Raw genomic sequence first — 22,487 nt, forward strand, 5'->3', positions numbered from 1 at the left:
TTTCCATTTAGTACAATTCAATGTTTGTTGAGGGCCTAGTCTGTCCTAGGTAATCTGCCAGGGGCTGGTTCTTTTTAAATTTCAGCCAGTTTCACCCTTTCGGGGGCAGATTTATTCCAAGAGGATAAGGGAAGGAAGTTTTATCAACTTTAGCTAATTAATTCAATGGAAGTCATTTTTCAGGATGTGTATCTTTTCAAAGTAGAGTGAAGAGTTGATGATTGTTGAAACCAGTAATTTTTGAAAAACTATTCTGCCCTGGCAATTAAAACTTCAAATCAAACATCTGTAGTGTTTTCTTAGGCGTATTCTTTTCTGACAGGATCTCTAACTTTAGTTGTTCAGCAGATGTTTTATGAGCCTACCATGAAAGCGTGGCACAGCGCAGAGGAAAGAAGGTATACCTGCGTCCTTGCTCACAATGCTTACAGTCTAATTTAGCAGACAAAACAAATACACAAATTAAAGATCAAACAGTGCACAAGAGTGCGGCCTAGCCCCTAGAGCTGTATAGAACAGGGTCTCAGTTCTACGGCCGACCCTTTCCTCCCTTGCAGGACAAGTTACTTAATCCTTGTACATTTCAACTTCCTCATTGTAAAGTGGAAATAATGATACCTATCTCATGGGATTATTGTGAAATTTAAACGAGACAATATATATGAAATGCCTAGTGCGGTACCTGGTACATTGTACGTGCTTCATAAATGTGAACCATTATTATTAATTTTTGGATGATTGTTCAGCCAAGGAGTTCTGTGGGGGCACACAGGATCGCAGGGCTTGGAGAAGGCTCTCTGGAGGAAGGGAGGCTGGGGCTGGCCTTGGGAAAGGCAGGGAAGGTAGGAGAGGCCTTAGGGAAGAGGTTAGGAGGAAGAAGCACTTAGACGATTAGGGCGTGGAGTGTTCACGATGCACGTGGGAGAGTGAGCAGATGGGGCTTTGGTGGCAGATGGGGAGCTCTCCTCTGGGTTACCGCTGTGGGTCTTTCTGTGTGCTCCGGCTTTTGGAAAAAGATGGTCTGAGTGTCTGGTTACAAGCAGTGTTTCCCTTGGGTGAGGCAGTGAACTGGCTTTGGATCTTGATAGGGGTTTGGAAAAAATCGGAGTTTATTGTAAGATAATTTAAGACCATCTAGGAAGTGTAAACTTTGCAGCACTGTGCCCGGCACATAACTGCTCATTAAATGGGAACAACTGCTGTGTCATTTGCTTCTTCACTCTGTAAATACTATGGAGTGCCTACTCTGTGCCACGAGTCGGAAACCGGGAATTCAGTGATGAAAAAGATGTCATAAGCGGTCCCAGCCCTTGTAGAGTTGACAATGCAGTGGAAGTCAGCAATGACAGATGTGGGATCAGGGCTAAGAGAGAGCGAGCCTCAGAGAGGGTGCCACAGAGCATGTGCAGAGAACTGTATCCTTGGCCAGAAGTCTGGCAAGGCTTCCCCGGGAAAGCCATGTCCAAGGTAGGCCTTCGTGTCAAGTTTTGGTCGAGAGTGTTACTGCATGAATTTTCAAAAATTTGATCTCTGTTTTGTAAAAAGTTAATGCAAATTAGAATCCCCTCATGCTGATTCTAAATTTTAAAATTTTTACCCATTGCATAAATGTTTATTTTACATAGTGGTAAAACAGGTGATTTGCATGTTAGAATTAGTAGTGAAAGACAATTTTAGTAGGAAGTTTTACATATATAAGGAAATTTATTCATGTTGTAACAAGATTGTTATTAAACTAAGTTATTAGCAGTTTGGAACTGTCTCACCGGCTACTTAAATATAAATAGGTTTCTTATTTAAATCAAACTCCTGGGAGAGAGAGAGTCACAGGTAAGCAACACTAGCCTGCTTTGAATTTGACTAGAACAACAAAGGTGGCAACATCAATCCTGTAAGATCCTCTGATTTAGTGACTTGGAAATGGAGTTAAGTCCCACAGGTAAAATAATCTGGAACAAGGATGCTGTAATTACTTATATACCAAGGAGATGCCCTTGGAAAAATTTAACAGATCGCAATATTTACACTTAAGAAATTAAGTACGTTTTTTCTTTCTTTTTTTTTTTTTGAAACACCAGATTTCATTTGAGTTTGTCCCAACTGTTAATACATTTAACTATATAAAAGGTGGTGAATAAAAAACCAGGTCCCCCAAAACAAGAGAGTGTTGATATCTTTGAAGACGATCCTAAAAACAAGTAGCTGATTAAAACAGATTTTTTTTTTAAATCTAAAAGTTTCAGGAACGTTATTCTGTTTTCCAAAGGTCACACTTTCTAATTTTCTTTCTAATTTTTTTCTCAATGTCTCCCAAATACTGTCCCTCCCCATGTTCTTCTTCAGGGATAATAATCCCAAAGGTTTAAATTCCTTTTGTTAAAGATCTGAAAGCCTTTTTAAGAATTTCACAGCTCTCCATTTGGAAATGAGGTGCATCTCTTAACCCAGCGCGATTCAGAATGGTGCACACAGGCAAGCATGAAAGCGAGCGTGAAAACGTTGGCGATGGCGAGAAATGTTCTTTCCTAAAGACATTTCATCTTCTGGGTTGACACGCTGAAGGTGTCCAGGACCAATGTGTATAACTTGCCCAATAGTTCTGAGGTTGTTTTGACAGGATTTCGAACTTGAAGAGAATTTAAGGTCTCTCTGCTTGAGGCCACCAAGAAATCAAAATGGAACAGGTAGGACAGGAGTAACATGTAGGAGTAACATGACCTCTTAGGTCATCGGTTTAGATGAAGTAGATGGAAATGAAAGATAGTCGGCTGTGCCATGTTTTAGGTTCCCAGAATAGAAACCCATTTGTTTTTAAATTTTTTTTTTTCAACGTTTGTTTATTTATTTTTGGGACAGAGAGAGACAGAGCATGAACGGGGGAGGGGCAGAGACAGGGAGACACAGAATCTGAAACAGACTCCGGACTCTGAGCTGTCAGCACAGAGCCCGACGCAGGGCTCGAACTCACGTACCGTGAGATCATGACCTGGGCCGAAGTCAGCCGCTTAACCGACTGCGCCACCCAGGCGCCCCGAAACCCATTTGTTTTTAAATAAGCCGGGGCAACTGTGAACATTCTGACCAAAATTTGTGGGCGATAGTAGGACTGGGGTGGTGGGTGGGGGAGCATTCTCTCTATTTTAGGAAAAGACAATGTTGTGGAAGGTGCATCCAGGTCTTTTTCCATCTGTTTAACACACATTTGAAATACTTGGCAGGTTTGCAGTGAAACGGCCAAAGGGATATAATTTTGGTCTTAAAAACATTTGAAGTAAATTTTATTTAAAAAAAATTTTTTTTTCCAACGATTTATTTAGTTTTGAGAGATAGAGCATGAGCAGGGGAGGGGCAGAGAGAGAGGGAGACACAGAATCCGAAGCAGGCTCCAGGCTCCGAGCTGTCAGCACAGAGCCCGACGCGGGCCTCGAACCCACGCACCGTGAGATCATGATCTGAGCCGAAGTCGGACGCTCAATCGACTGAGCCACCCGGGTGCCCCTGAAGTAAATTTTAAAGCCAAAATGTAAAACATTTATGGCTCTGTGGAATTTAAATTGGTAGTGTCTTGTTCACATAGGTATTTTGCTAAAAATATGCGCTGCCTAATCCAGGCTTGAAAAGATTCACATCTGTGTGTCACTGAACGTAGGGAACAGTTTTAATCTGATTACAGGGTTGACTTTGGCATATGTGTTCGTAATGGTGACGTGTAACTAATTACACAGCAGCTTGTACAGTTTTGCATTTCAAAGTCCTGGGTACGAAGATCCCTGGTTATTGATCATTTCATTTTACTGATAATTTAAATAGGATATTGCATCTTTTCATTTCACACTGTTACTTTTGAAGCCGTACGTAGTTACTAGTTTCAGGGAGGAAAAAAGAATCCCACTTCTTGTAGTTTAATAATAATAATGATAAATGTGATAAATGTGTTTTTCCTCATTCTTAATAAGTCATTGTTACTTTCTTGACTGTGTTTCTCTTTGATATCTGACATATAGAATTGAATTAAAGCTCATCCTTTATTTTTATGCTGCTTTGGTATTATTAGTAGACAAATACAGAGTTATACTGTACAGGAAACGTTTCATGCCATTTTCTTAATCGTTGTGGTCTTTTTGTGTGTGTGTGTGTGTGTTTGTGCAGCTTGCACCTTCTCTTCCTTTGCAAGAAGATTTTGTTTATCACTGGAAGGCAATTACCCATTACTACATAGAGACTTCGGGTAAGAAACAGAGCTAATGTTAATTGAACGGAAAATTTATGAAATACTAAAATATGTTTCAAATTAGTTTTCAAAGTTGTTTTATATGTAAAGTTATAGCCAAGTTATTGTACTTCTAATTCCTCTTTTAGATTCATTTAAAAAATGTGTCTGTTGAGCACCTGCTATGCATAGGCATTGTTCTAGGCACTGGGTGATAGAATGAACAGTAGATCAAACAGGCAAAATCCCTGTCCTAATAGAGTTTGTATATTGACTACGTAGAAGCGAACAATAACTCGACCAATACACATAGTGTGTCAGATGGTAGGTACTAAGGGGAAAATGAAGCAGGCTGAGAGGATAGAAGTGTATACATGGGAGGAAAGGGTACAGCTGGCTATTGTAGGTTAGAGAAAGCCTCATTGCCCAAGCCGACCTCTCAGTTGGAATCAGAAGGAGAGAGAGAGCAAATCTGGGGGGTTGGTTTCAGGAGGAGGACCTAATGCAAAAACCCTGAGGCTGGAGCATGCAGCATGCTTGGCATAGTCTAGGAACCTCAAGGAAGCCAGTGTGGCTAGAGCAACGTGAACAAGGAAAAAAGTGTGAGGGGGTGACATCAGACAGGAGCCGGGTGCCGTTGCGAAGGGCCTTGTAAGCTGTTATAAGGGCTTTAGCTTTTACTCCAAGGTGGGAAGCTTGGGTTAGAGGGTTTTGAGTGGCGGTGTAACGTAATCTATCGTAAAGGGACCACTTTGGCTTCTGTGAAAAAAATGAGATCGAAAGGATGCAGAGGTGAAACTGTAGAACCCTTAGGGGACTTTTGGAATGCTGTAAGCAATGGTGGTGGCTGAAGCCAGGGCGGAGCTGGTAAGAAGTGATGGTATTCTGGATCTGTTTTGCAGAAAGCTTTGTTGATGGATTGAATGTTGGGTATGAGAGACTGAGTGAAGGAAACTCCAAATTTTTGGACTGGGGCAGTTGGAAAATAGACCACTTAGAACAGGCCGACTGTAGGAGGAGCAGGTTTGTGAGAATGTTTTGGACGTGTTAAATTTGAGATGCCAATTACAGATCCAGTTGGATGTGTCAGGTAGACAGTTGGAAGTAGGAATTTGGAATTTAAGGTGGGGGTCTAAACCAGAGATGTGAAACTGAAATCATCACCTTTAAGTAGGGTTTGAAGCCTTGGGATTGGATGAGATGTTGTAGGGAGTAAGGATAGGTGGAAGAGAGAAAGGGTTCAGAAATGGAGCCCTGGGGCTCAATGTTCAGAGGTGAGGATGATGAGAATAATAGCAAAAGGTACTGCGTTTGCCCATGGGGTAGAAGACACCCAAGGTAGAATGGTGTCCTGGGATTTAGAAGAGAGAGATTAATTATGTCAATTGACGGTGATGTCAGGGTAATGAAGTCTAAGAAAGGATCTTTGGACTCAGCCACGAGGAGCTCATTAGTGGACTTGATAAGAGGCATTTTGATAGCAAGGAGGAGAGAGAAGACCTGATTGCAGTAGGTTTAAAAGAAAATGGGCAGAGAACCTGTGTAGACAATGTGTGTGGACTGCTCTGTTACGTCAGTGGAAAGGGGGGCTGAGAAGCAGAGCAGTAGCCGGAGGGAGATGTGATATCAAGAGACGGATTTATGTATGTGTGTATGTATGTAATCTCTACACCCAATGTGGGGCTTGAACCCACAATCCAGAGATCAAGAGTCACATGCTCTTCCAACAGAGCCAGCCAGATGCCCTTCAAGAGAGGGCTTAAAATATGTTTTTAAAGATGGAAGATAGTGCAATTTATACATTGTTGGAATGATGTAGCAGGGAGGGAAAGGTGGACAACAAGAGTTAGATGCGATCATTTCTGAGCAATACCCTTAACTAGGCAAGGGGATGGGGTCTAGGGCACACGTGCAGGCTTAGCCTTAATAGGCATGTGGACAGGCCATCCATTAAATAAGGTAGAAAGCAGAACATATAGGTATAGATTCAGAAAGGGTGGATGTGGTTGATGTACGAAGTCTTCAAAAGTTATTTTCTGGTTGCTTCTGTCTTTCTTAGTGAATAGGAAGGATGGAGATTAAGGGGAATATGAAATAAATTAGGTCAAAGGTGGACAAATTTTCCGGTAAAGGGCCAGATGGTAACTATTTTAGGCTTTGTGGGCCCTGTGGCCTCTGTTGCAACGACTCAGTTCTGTTGTTGTAATGCAAAGGTAGCCATCAACAATATATAAAACAATAGCTTTCCTTTGTTCCGATACACCTTAAACACATGGCAAGACTGGATTTGTCCCATAGGCCAAAGTCTGGCAACTCCTGCGATAGAGTATTCAGGCAAGCCAATGGGGTCACAGGTAATTCTTCTTTAAAGGAAAAAATCCTTTACATGTGTGTAATAAGTAAAAATTAGACAAAAAATATGTATACCTTTCCATGTAAAATGGGATTTCTACCTTAATTTGGATATTTAGACAGCAGACCTATAGGAAAGTTTTTTTGAGAGGAGCTGCCTTTTCAAATGACTATTCTTGCCCAAGTTTTCATCCCTCCATAGCTTTAAAGGAAATACTTTAAAGGAAGGACCTTAAGTTCTTGCTTTATTTATTTATTTTTTTAATGTTTTTTTAATTTATTTTTGAGACAGAGCATGAACAGGGGAGGGTCAGAGAGAGGGAGACACAGAATCTGAAACAGGCTCCAGGCTCTGAGCTGTCAGCCCAGAGCCCGACGCGGGGCTCGAACTCACGGACCGCGAGATCATGACCCGAGCCGAAGTCAGCCGCTTAACCGACTGAGCCACCCAGGCGCCCCTTAAGTTCTTGCTTTAAATGATTTTTTTTACACTGCAGGAGCAGAAATAAGTATGTACTTTATAATAAAGTATGGGACAAGCGCGTCTGCATCAGGCACAGAGAGAAAACAAAGAAGGGAGAAATGGGAAGAGGCAGAGTCTAGAACCTGGATTTTATTTTTTAATTTTTATTTATTTATTTTGAGAGGGAGAGGACCTCAAACAGGCTCTGCACCGTCAGCGCAGAGCCCAGGGTGGAGCTCCTGCTCCCACGATCCTGGGATCATGACCTGAGCTGAAATCAAGAGTCAGACGCTCGGCTGACTGAGCCAGCCAGGCGCCCCTCTAACCTGGATCTTAAAGGATGAGTAGGAGGTTCCAAGATAGATAAGGAGGACAAAGGCATTTCAGGTGGAAGGAATAGGAAATGCGGCACACGGAGACCTACATACAGCTTCGGAGGGATGAGGGTAGACGGCAGAAACTATGTGTTGCCTTCTAGGGAGCAAAGATTTTAATTTGTCAAGTCAAATTTACAATTTATTTGCTTCTCGATTTAAACAGTCTTTCTGGTCATTTTTCTCCCTTAATGACTGTAAACAGACGATGCTTGAACATTCATTCTTCCCTGGAATGTTTATATCAAGTCAGCAATTAAAGGAGAAAAATCATTAAAAAAAATAGATTTCAAATAAACTTACTTCTCGTCTATTAGCGCCAGACTACTCATTTTAGAAGAATACAAAATGAGACACCGTAAGTTCACATTTCTTGAATTCTTACTGTGTGCTAAGGCATGGAACTGTACACACGTCATTTCATTGAAATCATTCAAAAACACTTACTGGTGTTGATTAGCCCCATTTTACAGGTGTTGGTGACTGAGGCTTGAATAGTTTGCCAAGGTCATCCAACTACAAGTGACTGAGCCAAGATTTGAATGCAAGTTGTCTAATTCCAGGCCCCATGCTTTTTTTGTTTCTTTTGTTTAAATTTTTTTTTTTACATTTAATTTTTGAGAGAGAGAGAGAGAGACAGACAGAGAGAGAGAGAGAGAGAGACAGAGCACAAGTGGGGGAGGGGCAGAGACAATGAGACACAGAATCTGAAGCAGGCTCCAGGCTCTGAGCTATCAGCCCAGAGCCCAACACAGGCCTTGAACTCACAAACCGGGAGATCATGACCTGAGCCGAGGTCGGACGCTGAACTGACTGAGCCACCCAGGTATCCCTCCAGGTGCCATGCTTTTAATACCTGCCAGATATTATATCAAACGTGGTACATATGTCCTCCTTGGAAACAAGGGTGACTCTTGTCTTTCCATTGTTTTCTCTGTAGGGCTTAGTGTTATGGTTTAAACTGTGTGTTTACAAAAATGTGCACACATACAGACAAAGCAACATGTCATCAAATAAATATATAGCATACTAGGATTGTGTTGTACATACTATGACGGTAGTAAGTAAATGACAATAGAAATGTAAGTAAGAACTTGGCATTTCCAAGTATATTTTGATGTTTATTTATTTTTATTTATTTTGAGAGAGAGAGAGAGAGAGCGTGCATGCAAGCAGAGGAGGGGCAGAGAGAATCCCAAGCAGGCTCCACAGGACCCGATCTCACAAACTGTGAGATGACCTGAGCTGAAATCAAGAGTTGGACGCTTAGCTAACTGAGCCACCCATGCCCCCCTCCAAGTATATTTTGCATTTCAATATTCTAGAAAACTTCACATTTTATTAAGAGTAATTTAACCCCTTTATTAAGAGTAATTTTAACCATAAGGACAGGTTGATAAAACCATGTGATTTTCAAGTTGAACTGTGAACTCTGAAAAGTATCGATGAAATTTTATCTTAAAAAATCAATAGGGTTTATAAGAACTCTCCTGAGGAGAAGCTTTAGCTTTGTGAATAGTTGTCTGTTAATGAGAGATGTCCAAAATTTTTCTTTGAGCTCCTCATGCGTTCACAAATGGAGATTAATTAGGGGCTATAAATGTCTGACTTGCCAGTGTTACGGTGTGATTCAGTAGCAGTCCAAAACAGAACCTACCTTTTCTACACATCCTGCCTGATTCGGCTCAGTGTTTAAAGGCCAACCTGTTTCTATATAGACTTAAAATTCAGATCTTCTGCAGTGGCTGATTGAAAAAAAAAACAACTTTAATTGCAAGTGCATACAAAATACTGATTTACATGTATTTTTTCTTGGTCAAGTTCCCATTTCCATATAAATGGCTCTTATTTTGAATTCTCGTGCATGGACGTTAGCTAATAGAATATATTTCAGAATATTGATTCAGTTTTTTTGTAAGAATATGGCAAAAAGAATCATCTGAATCCCGGCAAAGATAATTATACCATGAATATAAACTTAAGTGTGGAGTTGAGATTTTTCTCAGTTTGAATTAGAATAGGGGAAATATCAAGAGTATTTGGGTACAAATATGCAGTTTTACAATGTTTGAATGTTTGATGAATTTTTTTTTTTTATTATTATTTAGATGATAAAGCCCCAGTGACAGATACAAATATCCCTTCTCATCTGGACCAGATGTTAGGTATTTTGCTACAAGAAGAACGTGAGCGAGAATTCGGAGTGACAGGGCCATGCATGGAATATTTGCTTCATCACAAGATCTTGGAAACGTTATATACCTTAGGGAAAGCTGACGTAAGTTCCTAATCCACATCGTGTTCTTGGGCATGTAATACATGCATTAATGTCTTAGAGACAGAGAAGCTGCCAAGTACTAAATTTAATTATAGAGGTACTTATTAAGCATGGCGGGATTCAAGTCAGGATTGTGAAAAACAGAAAGCATGCAGGCTGTACGAATGTGACTCTCCGTAGAGCTAGCAAAGCCTCCAAATGCTCTAGACAACAACGGGTACTTAGGCTGCTTAGAATTACAGTGTAAACATTTGTGAAAATAAAGTCAAGTGCACACACTCAGAGCCATAGGACACGAGAAGGAACCCAGTGAACGTTGTGTTATGACAATAGGAATTCTTTTTCACGGTCCTGAAAGAGAATGTCACTGATTGTTCTGACATGACCTCTACTGATGAGTGGAGCCAGGTTAACTTTTTAGGCCTCGTGAATCTTGAGAAATCTTTGCAAAACTGATGTTATGGTATAAATAATATTCTTTACCAAGAAACTTTCAAATTGTGTATGAAGGCAAGTTTCAAAGCCTGTGGGTTTTGTTCTGTGAATTTCTGTAATATGTGTGAAAATCCAACTGACGAAAAAATTAATAGACATCTTGAAACACCAGACAGAGTCACGAACAGTGGTGTTAAGGACAGTTTGCTTTTAACCGAGTCTGTAATACTCGCAATTCATTTTAAGTTAAATTCATGTAATTTATATTTTAGAGACAGGACATCTGCTTCCAGTGCCCTGCAATTCATTTCCTTCCTCCCTTCTTTCTCCTGTCATGTGGAGAGAGGGGCTTTGCAACACTAACTTGAATATAGATTAATTGGTTTTTGAGTGAATGTTAATAATTGTACCACTGGCAAATTAATTTTTATATTGGTGATTGAAACATTATTCATGTTTTATCTGAATAATGCAAGGTATTTGCTATCAAAAAAAATACTGTGCTTAAGATTATAGTTTATACTGTTTCCAGATAGCGTGTCTGTGATGATGCTGTGGAAATATATTCATTTTGTGACTGTTTTCATTGCGAGGCAGCATAAGCAGGTCAATCATAGAACATAGAACCTTGTTAGTTCGTGCTCTCTTAACCCACCAAGTAAGTAATCATTTACCTCCTTTTCAGCAAAGATCGAAAACAGCTGGCATGTCATAAACACTTCTTCCTTGTTTATAATAATCTAATGTAAATAATTTTGCAACTAATGTAAAGCAGCATTGTTAGAATGAATCACAGCATTTTATACCAGAGGGTTCCTTTTATTTACATATACATGTTGGAAGGCTTTGTTTACTCCTGCATCTCTATGATGGAGGGTTATTGATCACCCATCACTAGTGTAAGTAACAAGATTCTGCTTTTGCTTTAGCCGTGGATTTGACCATAGTAGTTTCATGTTTCTGTAGTATTTAGAACATAAACAGGTTGATGTTGCCCGAACCAGCTCTGATCTCAACAACGTGTTACTATCACGCTGCTTGTAATTACATTAGCCTGTGGTTCCATAAACTATATTATAGTCCCAGATGTAATTTTATTTCCAGAATACCAGTCATTAATATTGGGTTGAGAATTTGATTCTGACGAACTCATTAGTTGGCCGATTGCCTTGGCTTTTGAGGGTGAAATATATTCACGTGTGTATTTCTCCTCGTCTTTAATTTAAAGGCTTTTGAGTGTGTCTGTATTGCCTGTTTTCTTCTTGTTCGTGTTTCTTTTTTCGCATACCCAGTGTCCTCCAGGAATGAGACAGCAGGTGTTGGTATTCTACACTAAACTTCTGGGAAGAATCCAGCAGCCACTACTCCCACACATTAATGTACACAGGCCAGTGCAGGTATTTTCTCCCCCTTAAATTTGATTGGATTTCTTTGAGCGTATAAATTATTTAATACAATTTTTCTGAGAGTAAAAATCATGAAGTTATTCTCAAAATAACATGTAAATGAGCAAATCCTTGAGCTTTTTGTCTACCCGACATGGTATTATATATGCTCTTGATGTTTTTCTCTTAAAAATTTATACATCAATTTTTCCTTTAACTTACCTCTGTGATACCTCAAGGAGAGTTTCTTGTGCGCCTTATTGCTTTCTTAGGGCAATTGAAAAATTAGTAAATCTGTTTTGTTATAGGTGATTTTAAATAGCGTTCTGTCTGAAAAATGCAAGGTATTTGCATTATTTGAAAAATTTAAATACACTTAAGGCAAACAGACGACTGTTTACATACTTGTAAAAAGTAACCCAAGTTTCAAAATTTGTTTTAAATTTTTTGACAGAAATTAATTCGACTGTGCGGTGAAGTCCTTGCAACACCAACGGAAAATGAAGAAATCCAGTTTCTCTGTATCGTGTGTGCAAAGCTGAAACAAAATCCCTACTTGGTTAATTTTTTTCTGGAGGTACGGTACGCTTCTTGTCAACCTTCAAAGCATACTTACATTAAAATTATTTTGAGAATTGAATTCTGTAAGTAATATTAGAAGGAATTACATTTGTGGGTATCATATGGCTTGTTTTACCTCCTAGAATTATTTTTCACTTAAGATCACTGTTTTAACTTGAATCTTCTGAGGAGAACAATTTTCAGAGAAAATAGTTGAGCCAGATACATAGGGCAGCACAGGGTCTCGACACATAGAATCAAGGCTTAGCAGGAATGCAGCTTGAAGGGGGAAATCAGGGAGAGAGAAGTCACAGAAGTTTATAAGCTATCATGTTTTCAGCCAGGCAAGCTCTAGTGTGGAGCATGGGTGACCCGGACTGGGGCAGGGATGGTGTGTGCAGATTTGGACAGATGTACAAAGTCACGAGTTACCTCTCCAGCCTGGGATCATAGTTGGGATTGCTTTCATGTTCCGTACTATCTTTTCTTAGCCATAGTCATTGAATCATACTTTACTTATTACATCAACTGATATTTTGGGTTTTACTTCTAGTTTTAAATTAGACGATTTTTTTTAAGTTAATTTATTTTGAGAGAGAACGAGCACGCGTGTGCATATGAGCAGGGGTGGGGCAGAGCGAGAGAGAGAGAGAGAGAGAGAGAGAGAGAGAGAGAGAGAATTCCAAGCAGGCTCCATGCTGTCAGCACGGAGCCCAATGTGGGGCTTGAACCCACAAACTGTAATAGCATGACGGGAGCTGAAGTTAAGAGTCAGATGCTTAACTGACTGAGTCATCCAGGTGCCCCTAAATCAGACAATTTTTGTGTACTTTCTTCTTTCATTAACTTTTTTTTTGTTTTCAGCAGTGAAATTATTAGGAATATGGTAGAAAAAACAGTTTTGATTTTTTAGTTTTTTAAAAAATCTTTTTCTCTCTTTTCTTTTTTTTCCCCTAGATTAGGTATAAATTACATACAGTGCAGTTTCCCCTCTTTGGGTCTACAGTTCTCTGAGTTTGACACACAGTCACGTGGCCACCACCACAGTCGAGCTACACAACAGTCGCGCCGCCCTCCGGCACGTCCCTTCTTGTAGCCATCCTGTCTCCACCCCTGTCCCCGGCAATCACTGATGTCTCCGTCCCAGGTTTCCTCTTGTACAGAAAGTCACAGAAATGTAATCAGCCTTTGGGGTCTGGCTGTTTTTCCTTGGCAGAAGGCATTGGAGGTTCGTGGATGAGTTTGGTCCTTGATATTGTTGAGTAGTATTCCATCGTATGGATGCATCACCGTTGTTCATGCATTCAACCAGTTGAGGGACTTGGGGTTGTTTCCCGTGTGGGGCAGTTATGAATAAAGCCCGTCTGAACATTCACACCCAGTTTTTTTGGTGCGTGGATTTAGGTTTTCACACACTTGGGTCACTACCCGAGAGTAGGTTTGCGGGATCGTGTGGCAAGTGTATTCTGATTTTCGTAAGAAACTGCCGCACCGTTTTACTACATGGGCTTATCATTTTGCGTCCCGTCAACAACGTATGAGAGTAGTTCCCGTTTTCCACAGCCTTGTCAGAGTGAGTGTTGTCAGGGTTTGGTTTTGTCTTTAAAAGCTTGAGCCAGTCTAGTGGGCGGGTCTGTTTTCTATCTCACTTTACGGAGTTAAGCCACCCGAGATCCGCTTCTGCGCTCCTGATGAAGACGGACAGGCAGCCGAGCTGCACCATTGCATGAATTTAAGTTTCTGGTTGAAGATGAGGATTGTGAATGCCAGTTTCTCGTGATGCGCCTCATGTTTTGAAAGTTTGCTTCAAAACGGCTGGAATACATTTATGAGTTCAGATTTCAAGGACTTATTCATTAGAATGATATTACAGTCCTTTAGTTTTCGATATAAATATATCAAGGATCTCAGTCTGGCCAAGTCAGATGTTTTTCTCAAAGTGCACTTTTACTAAAGTTTTCTTAGATACCCTAGTTACTTAAATGCATGGATTTTTGCCCGACCTTAAGCTTTAAAAAGGACTTTTTATCAGAATCTCTGCAACTTACTCAGAAGTACACAGCCTTAGATCAGAAGCAGAGAAAATTTGTGGGCATATGTAAGGTGATGGTGAGATACCCTTTATTTACCTGTCCTCAGAGAAATGTTTATATTTTTTTATAAAAATTTTTTTTGATGTTTTTATTTATTTTTGAGACAGAGAGAGACAGAGTATGAACAGGGGAGGGGCAGAGAGAGGGAGACACAGAATCTGAAGCAGGCTCCAGGCTCTGAGCTGTCAGCACAGAGCCCGACGCGGGGCTCGAACTCACGGACCGTGAGATCATGACCTGAGCCAAGTCGGACACGTAACCGACTGAGCCACCCAGGCGCCCCGAGAAATGTTTATATTTAGACCTCTCTCCAAAGAACCCCCTTCGGAATCAGTGACATGTCTGCTGTAATATGCCAGTCTTATAGCACATACCTCTCCACAGCCCGAGGTGGTAGGTATCTTCATTTTCTCAAGACTGTTCATGAGCTTTTAATGTAATTTTTACAGTCTCCCTGGCATTAGCGTTATTTAAGTGCATTTTCTTTTCTCCTGCTGGCCAATAAGTTCCTTGAGGACAAGGACCCTGTCTCATTAATCTTTGGGTTCCCACAGCTTCTCTAATATCCGGGATAATGTATAATAACTGCTTAAATAACACTATTGAATGAATGACTCTTCAGAACAATGCAGCTATATTACTCGTAAGTGTAGAGGATAACAAAAGTACTTTGCAATTCTCATGCATGTGTCCCCTGAAGTGTAATCTCTCTTTTCATTTATATCGGCCACAGTTTACATCTCCTGTGATTTAAATGCATATGGTAAATGAGTTAGAAACAGTCTTTGTCCTAAAGGAGCGTATAGTCTGGTGACAAGGGTAAGGCTCATACTCAGACTATAATCTGAGGTAAAGTGAGTATCCTAAGGGTACAAAGTAAAAGTACCTTAAGCCTCGATAGGCTGAAAGGGTTACATCTGCTCTCGGTGGTCAGGAAAGACTTCGTAGAAGAAACTACCTTTGATGTGAGCCTTGAGAGCTGTTTAGAGAAGAACAGATGAACATAAGTAAGGGAAGGAAGGTACAGAAGTGTGTGGTGTGGTCAAGAAACAGTACACTTAGGATATGTGATAAGCGAAGGGCCTGAAGGGATAGACAAGGAGTTGGTCAAAGGCTTTGAATGGCAGGACGAGGAATGAGAGTACCTGCAGTCACTGGGGAGCCATTGAAGATTTTGGAGCAGGGATGTTATTACACGGTGGTATCTGTGCCTGAAGTTCAGTTGGCGGCAGCATCTTGTACAGTGGGTTCCTTTGAGTGGAGGAGGAAAAGCAGGGGAATTAACTCGGCAGCTGGGGGAGTAACCCCAACGAAAAGTAACATGGACTGTAAGCGGGAAGCAGTGGGTTGGAATGAAGTGAATATGTTGAGGAGACGCCAGAGGTAGGTTCGGTGGGGTCTCGTGCAGGAAGAAGAGAAAGGATGACGAATGTGTGAACTCCCGAACCAGCAAGGCTGCCGCTGACAGAAAGAACGGAGCCCTGGGGGAGCTCATGTTGAGGGGAAAGATGGTGATTACGGTTCTGGAGGTTCCGAGTCCTCCTGGTGTCCTGTTGGAGAGAATTGGCAGGTATCTGGTCTCGCAAACCTGCGATTTGGGAGAGAAGTCTGTGTTCAGGAGATCTGGGGGTTGTGTGTATAAATGTGCTTTGGCTGTCGTTAAGATCCCTAGAGCAGAAAGTTTCGGGAAGAACCAAAGTGCAAGAGAAGGCAGCATTTCCTCATCGCCTACGGAACTTTTAAGAGACGCGGATTCCACCACACTGTTGGACACTGACACGAATCTAACGTTGTCAACCATACTCAGTAACGCAAACAAACAAATAAAAATGCGGCTTCGTTGGCTCCTCCTCCGAATATTCCCATTCGGCAGGTCTGGGTCTGACGCAGGAGTCTGCGATTTTCTGTAGCCCCACAGAAGACCGTGACCCTGACAGTCTTGAGTCCTACTTTGAGAAACGCTGGTTTAAGGACTGAATGCAGTCCTAAGAGTATTCTGCCCTTTGCCATTCTTATCTGAGATACCACTTCCAACAATATTAGTAGAATTTTAGATGGAATCGAATGTTTTACATTCACAAAGATTGTGATACGCAGTTTTCTAGGAAACGGGACGGTGGTTCTGTCGTTCTGCAGAAGCGTTTTCTTTTAACATGCGCTGCGGGCTCGATTTCTCAAGAAGATTGGTCCAAACTATGTTGTTAACTGTAATAAAAGTGATTTATCATAGCTATCATCTAACTTTGGAAATAGAACTTTGAATTCATTCAGCATTTAATGCACCTCTGTGCTAGGTGAAATATGGTGATCGGGCCGGTGGAGAAGCTGGTTTATGATGACGTCTAACCTGTGTGTGTGATTTGATTTTTGTTCTTGTGTTCGAATGGAAAACAAAATACTCTTTGCCTCGAAACGAATGGTTAGCTTCGGTTGAGATTCTCTTTGTGTCTGGGTGTGTGTGTCGGGGGGGTGGGGCCGACATGTCCAGTAAATCTGTTTCCATCAAGAACACTAATAAAAAGGTTCTAAGAGGGGCACCTGGGTGGCTCAGTCAGTTAAGCGCCTGACTCTTGACTTCAGCTCAGGTCAGGATCTCACAGCCCATGGGATCGAGTTCTGGTGTCGGGCTCCATGCTGACAGCACAGAGCCTGCTTGAGATTCTCTCTGTCTCCCTCTCTCTCTCTCTCTCTCTCTCTCTCAAAACAAATAAATGTTAAAAAAAAAAAAAAAGTCCTGAGAATATTGAGTCCTTTTTCTAAAGTAAACATAGGAAACAAAGGAAAACATAGAAAAATCATCTTAGAAAACCAGTCCTAAAAGAATCGATGTGAAGGCTATGTATTTTCAGTAACCCAGTGAGGAGGAAACATTTAATTGCAATTGAAAACTCCTGAATCTTCTCCCCCCCCCCGCCCCCCACTAACATGAGTTGTTTGTAGCAGTAGTCAAATAGTAATCACTAATACTGTTCATTGCTGTGGTCATGGTACATTCTGCAGTTAGTGTGAAAAGTGTTCTAGATGCCTCTGCAATTTAAAAATATTTAGGGGTGCTTGGGTGGTGCAGTCAGTTGGGCGTCCAACTTCGGCTCAGGTCATGATCTCACAGCTGCTGGGTTCGAGCCTCATGTCCGGCTCTGTGCTGACAGCTCGGAGCCTGGAGCCTGCTTCAGATTCTGTGTCTCCCTTTCTCTCTGCCCCCGCCCAGCTCGCCCTCTGTCTCTCTCTCTCTCTCGTAAATAAATAAACATTAAAAAAAATCTAAAATAAGTAAGTAAAATAAAATATTTAAAACACAGTTTGTTGAAGTCCGAATATTTTCATTTGTTCTAACACTTCTTCTATCTGTTGCTACGTTGGCTAGACTTTATGTTAATTATGGAATTGTAATTCTATAGAATTATAGAATGTTAATTACAGAAAAACCAATAAAAATGTGACTTCTGTTTTATAAGTGTTTTGAAAGGAATCTTACAGAACATGTATTCTCTTTCAGAATAAGTTGAAATCACTGGCTTCCAAAGGAACACCAGATGTAATTTCAGAAGACACATCGAAAGGTCAAGGTCAGGATTCCTTGTCAACAGACACGGGACAGTCGTGTCAGCCAGAGGAACTGTCTGGTGCCACGGGGCTGGAGCACGCAGAGTTAGATGATGAGCCTCCTCACCAGCTAGATGACCTGTCCACGAGCCTGGATAATCTCACCGTCACCTCACTGCCGGAGGCCACCGTCATTCGTCCCAACCAGGATTACAACTTAGTGAATTCCCTGTTAAATCTTACTAGAAGTCCCGTGAGTCTCCTTTACTCTTCCCCCCCCACCCCCCGCCCCACATCCTGATCACAGTTACATGCATTTGAAATAGAAAAAATATATATATACATATATATAGATCCTTATTTTCGTGTAAAACATTAAATCTATTTAAGTTGAATTTTTTCCAGGCAACTTGCTTCACATATATCTAATTCAAAAATTGAAAGGGTGTGTGTTCTTCCCATCAGGATGGCCGAATAGCTGTGAAAGCCTGCGAGGGCTTGATGTTGTTAGTAAGTCTGCCGGAGCCTGCGGCCGCCAGGTGCCTCACACAGAGCACTTGCTTGTGCGAACTGCTGACCGACAGACTCGCCTCGCTGTACAAGGCCCTACCTCAGTCAGTGGATCCGCTAGATATCGAGACCGTGGAGGCAATTAACTGGGGGTGAGCACCGTTACTTGTGTTTTCCCCTAGACGTGGCTTCTTCCACCTACACTTTTAAGTTCACTTCTGTTTGCAGTGACATAAACGTTTAGTTTTGGAAAGAGGGACGTTACTTGTGATCATTAAATGGGATTATGTTCGGAGACCCATTTTAAATTTGTTACCAATCAGGAATGAGTTGGTATGGAAACAATACAGCTGCTGCGTAGTTATTTTTCCGTTATACTGATCAATTAAGACCTTAATGACATTAAAACCAATAACGGTATCTAATTTTTTTTTTTCCCTCCCAAAGACAGAACACCCTTTTATAAATACTTTCTGCAGCCTCTAGGGGAGTCTCATGTTTGGTGGCCTGTGTATATGGACTCTCTCCTCCTCCCTTATTTTTTTACCCCCTTTACCCATCTTTTGGGGCTCCCCCTGATTCTCATTGTTAGATGTGATTATCACAGAACATTTGTAAGTTTATAAAGCAGCATGAGGAAAATTGCCCCTAATCCCATCATCTATAAGCAGCCTAATATTTTAGTTTAATAACCTGTTATAATTTTTCTGTGTATTTTTAACTCTTCCTTGGTTTTTACCTGTCTTTTTTTTTCACTTTTTAAAATATTTATTTGAGAGAGAGAGAGAGAGAGAGAGCAAGTGTGAGCCAGGTAGGGGCAGAGGGAGAGGGCAAGAGAATCCCAAGTAGGCTCCATACTCAGCTGACCCCCACGTGGGCCTCCATCCTGTGACCCTGGGGCCATGACCAAAGCCGAAATCAAGAATTGGGACGCTCCATAAACTGAGCTATCCAGACCCCCCTACTTGTCTTTTCCCCCTGATATTCTGCCAACATCCTTAGGGCAGACCCATGGGTTTACTTTACTACTGTGTTGCAAGGCAGGAAGAGAAGCAGGCTGCTTGTTTCTTTTTGCACACCTTCCTTCACCTTCCTTTTCTTCCATCCCAGCGGCTGAGAACCTCAGACACTTCATTCCTGCCACTTGGTCATATTTATGGCAGAAGCATGAGGAGCTGTCTGTGTGTTTTTTTCCTCCACAGCTGCGTTCTTGTTAGTCTCTCTGTTTCCACTTAATGAGTGAAATTATTTACAACTTTTGATTTAAAAGGTTTTCTTTTCCCCTTGGCTTTCTTTAGTCATCCGGCGTTGCCTGTGTAAATATATCTTACTGTGTAAGTTCATTCACATACCTTCATCTTTCCGTATGTACTGAACTGGATGAATGCTTTCAGATAACTTTGGACTAAACATTTCTCTCCCATGTCCTACAGCTTGGACTCATACAGTCATAAAGAAGATGCTTCAGCATTTCCAGGAAAACGAGCCTTAATTTCATTTCTTTCCTGGTTTGATTATTGTGATCAACTCATAAAGGAAGCACAAAAGGTGTGAATTTTTTTTGTTATTTATTGATAATTTTTAAATGTGAATGTCTATTAAGTCAAATTTCCTCAGTTTCTATCCCCAAATAATATCTTAATTATCTTAGGATAGCACAGTAAAATAAATACAAATAAACAAAAAAACGTGTGCGTGCGTGTGTGTGTGTGTGTGTGTGTGTGTGTGTGTGTGTGTGTTGCAACTCTGGAATAAATGACAGCTCAAGCTCTGACCTTATATGTCTTTAAGTATTACAATGGAAAGCTTCATAAGGTGACATCGACCTCCCACCATTTCACCTCCTTGGGGAGATGTTAATACTGTAATGTGATTGGGATAATATTTTTGTCCTGTCTGTCTTGTTCTTGGAAATTTAGATGAAATGTAAAGGACCAAGTAGCTAACATCTAACCCAGGCTTATGTGCCATCAACAAGATGGTCAATAGGCAAGTTTGTTTTTCCACATTAATTCAGATGGAGGGTGCAGACTGGCTTGTCGATGTTACAGATTAATCTCTCTTTTCCATGAAAACAAAAGAAGATAATGATGCTCCTCCTATATTCTAGACTGCTGCTGTTGCTCTTGCCAAAGCTGTTCATGAAAGATTTTTTATTGGCGTTATGGAACCTCAGTTGATGCAAACGTGAGTGGCCCTTTTCCATTAAAAAAAGAAAACGTTGCTATGTTCATGTTATTTTTGCCCACTAATTACCTGTTTGTTATGCCCAGTTCTGAGATGGGTATTCTGACATCAACTGCCCTGCTCCATCGCATTGTTCGGCAAGTAACCTCTGACGTTTTGCTTCAAGAAATGGTGTTTTTTATCCTTGGAGAACAGAGGGAACCAGAAACTCTGGCCGAAATTAGCAGACACCCTTTAAGACATAGGTTAATAGAACATTGTGATCACATATCTGATGAGGTATGTATGTAATGATTTAGAATTGGACTTCCATTCTTGGAAATATGACTTTAATGTACTTGTGATGCTTTGAGTGCAGCCTCTTCACGTGGCTTTAAAAATTGAAAGCATGCGGGGCGCCTGGGTGGCTCAGTGGGTTAATCTTGGTTTTGGCTCAGGTCACTATCTCACGGTTTGTGAGTTTGAGCTCTGCATCAGGCTCTGTGCTAACAGTGCAGAGCCTGCTTTATATTCTCTCTCTCTCTCTGTCTCTCTCTCTGTCTCTGTCTCTCTGTCTCTGTCTCTCTCTCTCCCTCTGCCCTTCCCTGGCTCGTGTGCTCTCGCTCTCTCTCAAAATAAATACATAAACTTCAAAAAATGATTTAAAAATACACCAGTAAATGAAAATTGAAAGCATGACTCACAGGATGGCAAGAAGAATAACGTATTTAGACATACTTCTCAGCCTTTATTATCATTTTTGGTTTCAGATAAGCATAATGACATTAAGAATGTTCGAACATCTCTTACAAAAACCCAATGAGCACATTCTTTACAACTTGGTCCTAAGAAACCTAGAAGAAAGAAATTATACTGAATATAAGCCTGTGTGTCCAGAAGATAAAGATGTGGTGGAAAACGGATTGATAGCAGGAGCCGTGTAAGTTCCCATCTAACTCTGCAAGTTCAGCATCTTATATTGAATCGCAATTTTCTCTCTCCTCCTCCTTCTCTCCCTTATTCATAAAAAAACAAAAAAAAAACACCTCTTACCGTTTACAAGATTTTCAAAAATAAAGTTTAGATGCCATGATAGCACCATCCCTTTAAGTCACAAGTGGTATTCATTAAACTTAACAAAATCAACGCATTCTTGAGTTTGATGTTCATGTAAGATACTCACATCCCTATAAAATGTAATTGTTTTACTGGTAAAGTTATGTAATGTTTTCTAAGACATTAGAAAAGAGAATGGTAGACAATCTTCTGGTTTAGAAAATGTACTAAAATTTCGTCTTTTTTTTTTTTTTAATACATCATTAAATTAAACGTAGAGATCTCGAAGAAGACCCGTTATTTACTGACATTTCACCAGATAACACTCTTTCAAATCAAGAGTGGCTTAGTTCTTCACCTCCTGCTACTCCAGACCACCCCAAAAATGATGGGAAAACCGAAGTCCATAAAATTGTAAATAGGTGAGTTGCCATGTAAATGTGACTTACATCTCTTTTGCTTGTTTTTATAACCTATGATAGCTCTGTTCTTAGGTTGTTCTAGTGATATATTGTGAATTCAGTTTTCCCTGCTTTTATCTAAAGATTATATCAGCTTTTTGTCATGTTTATGTAGCAAGTGACAGCCTAGGGGCAACAGTCAATAGCAGAAGAGAAGAGCTGTCTGAATATAGAAACAAAAACAATAGTGGTTAAGTAAACCTTCAGAGTACCCTACTTTGTTTTAATAACAATCATTGCAAGTAATTCCCAGTTGGAACAACAGGGGGAATTTCCGGTTTGACAGATTGTACTTAGTACACGTGTACTGACCTACACTAAGCCTAGGACTCCACCTTTTTGATACTGTGGTTTTTACCTTTTTTTTTTTTAAGCGCGCTTTCTGTGGCGATGTTCTCTTTCTGCCTTTGCAGTGCTGTCACTGCATGCCTGGTTCTGGCAGGTGACTTTAGAGAGATTGCCTGTGGCTCAAGATGTAAAATTAGGGTGCATAAAAATCTTCGGTTCAATTACTTCGAAGCCGGTTTCCTGAGATGAGCAGATGACAACGGTCTCTCATTGTGCTGTAATGGAGAAAGAAGTTGTCGTCTTAGGCTTCCT

General features: G+C 40.8%; 1 protein-coding gene across 1 annotated transcript in view; it reads left to right on the forward strand.

The window, feature by feature from the left end:
- The window catches only part of FHIP2A (FHF complex subunit HOOK interacting protein 2A), a 38,321-nt gene that overhangs the window by 3,088 nt on the left and 12,746 nt on the right, over positions 1–22,487 (forward strand). Inside the window, exons 2-12 of the mRNA XM_043597645.1 lie at positions 4,150–4,228; positions 9,508–9,677; positions 11,405–11,509; positions 11,952–12,074; positions 17,648–17,947; positions 18,160–18,356; positions 19,638–19,752; positions 20,315–20,391; positions 20,478–20,670; positions 21,141–21,310; positions 21,705–21,848. Coding sequence (XP_043453580.1) covers positions 4,150–4,228; positions 9,508–9,677; positions 11,405–11,509; positions 11,952–12,074; positions 17,648–17,947; positions 18,160–18,356; positions 19,638–19,752; positions 20,315–20,391; positions 20,478–20,670; positions 21,141–21,310; positions 21,705–21,848 — 1,673 coding nt within the window. The remainder of the gene's footprint in view (positions 1–4,149; positions 4,229–9,507; positions 9,678–11,404; positions 11,510–11,951; positions 12,075–17,647; positions 17,948–18,159; positions 18,357–19,637; positions 19,753–20,314; positions 20,392–20,477; positions 20,671–21,140; positions 21,311–21,704; positions 21,849–22,487) is intronic.

Source organism: Prionailurus bengalensis, chromosome D2 (genome assembly GCF_016509475.1).
Source record: "Prionailurus bengalensis isolate Pbe53 chromosome D2, Fcat_Pben_1.1_paternal_pri, whole genome shotgun sequence".
Classification (NCBI taxonomy): domain Eukaryota; kingdom Metazoa; phylum Chordata; class Mammalia; order Carnivora; family Felidae; genus Prionailurus; species Prionailurus bengalensis.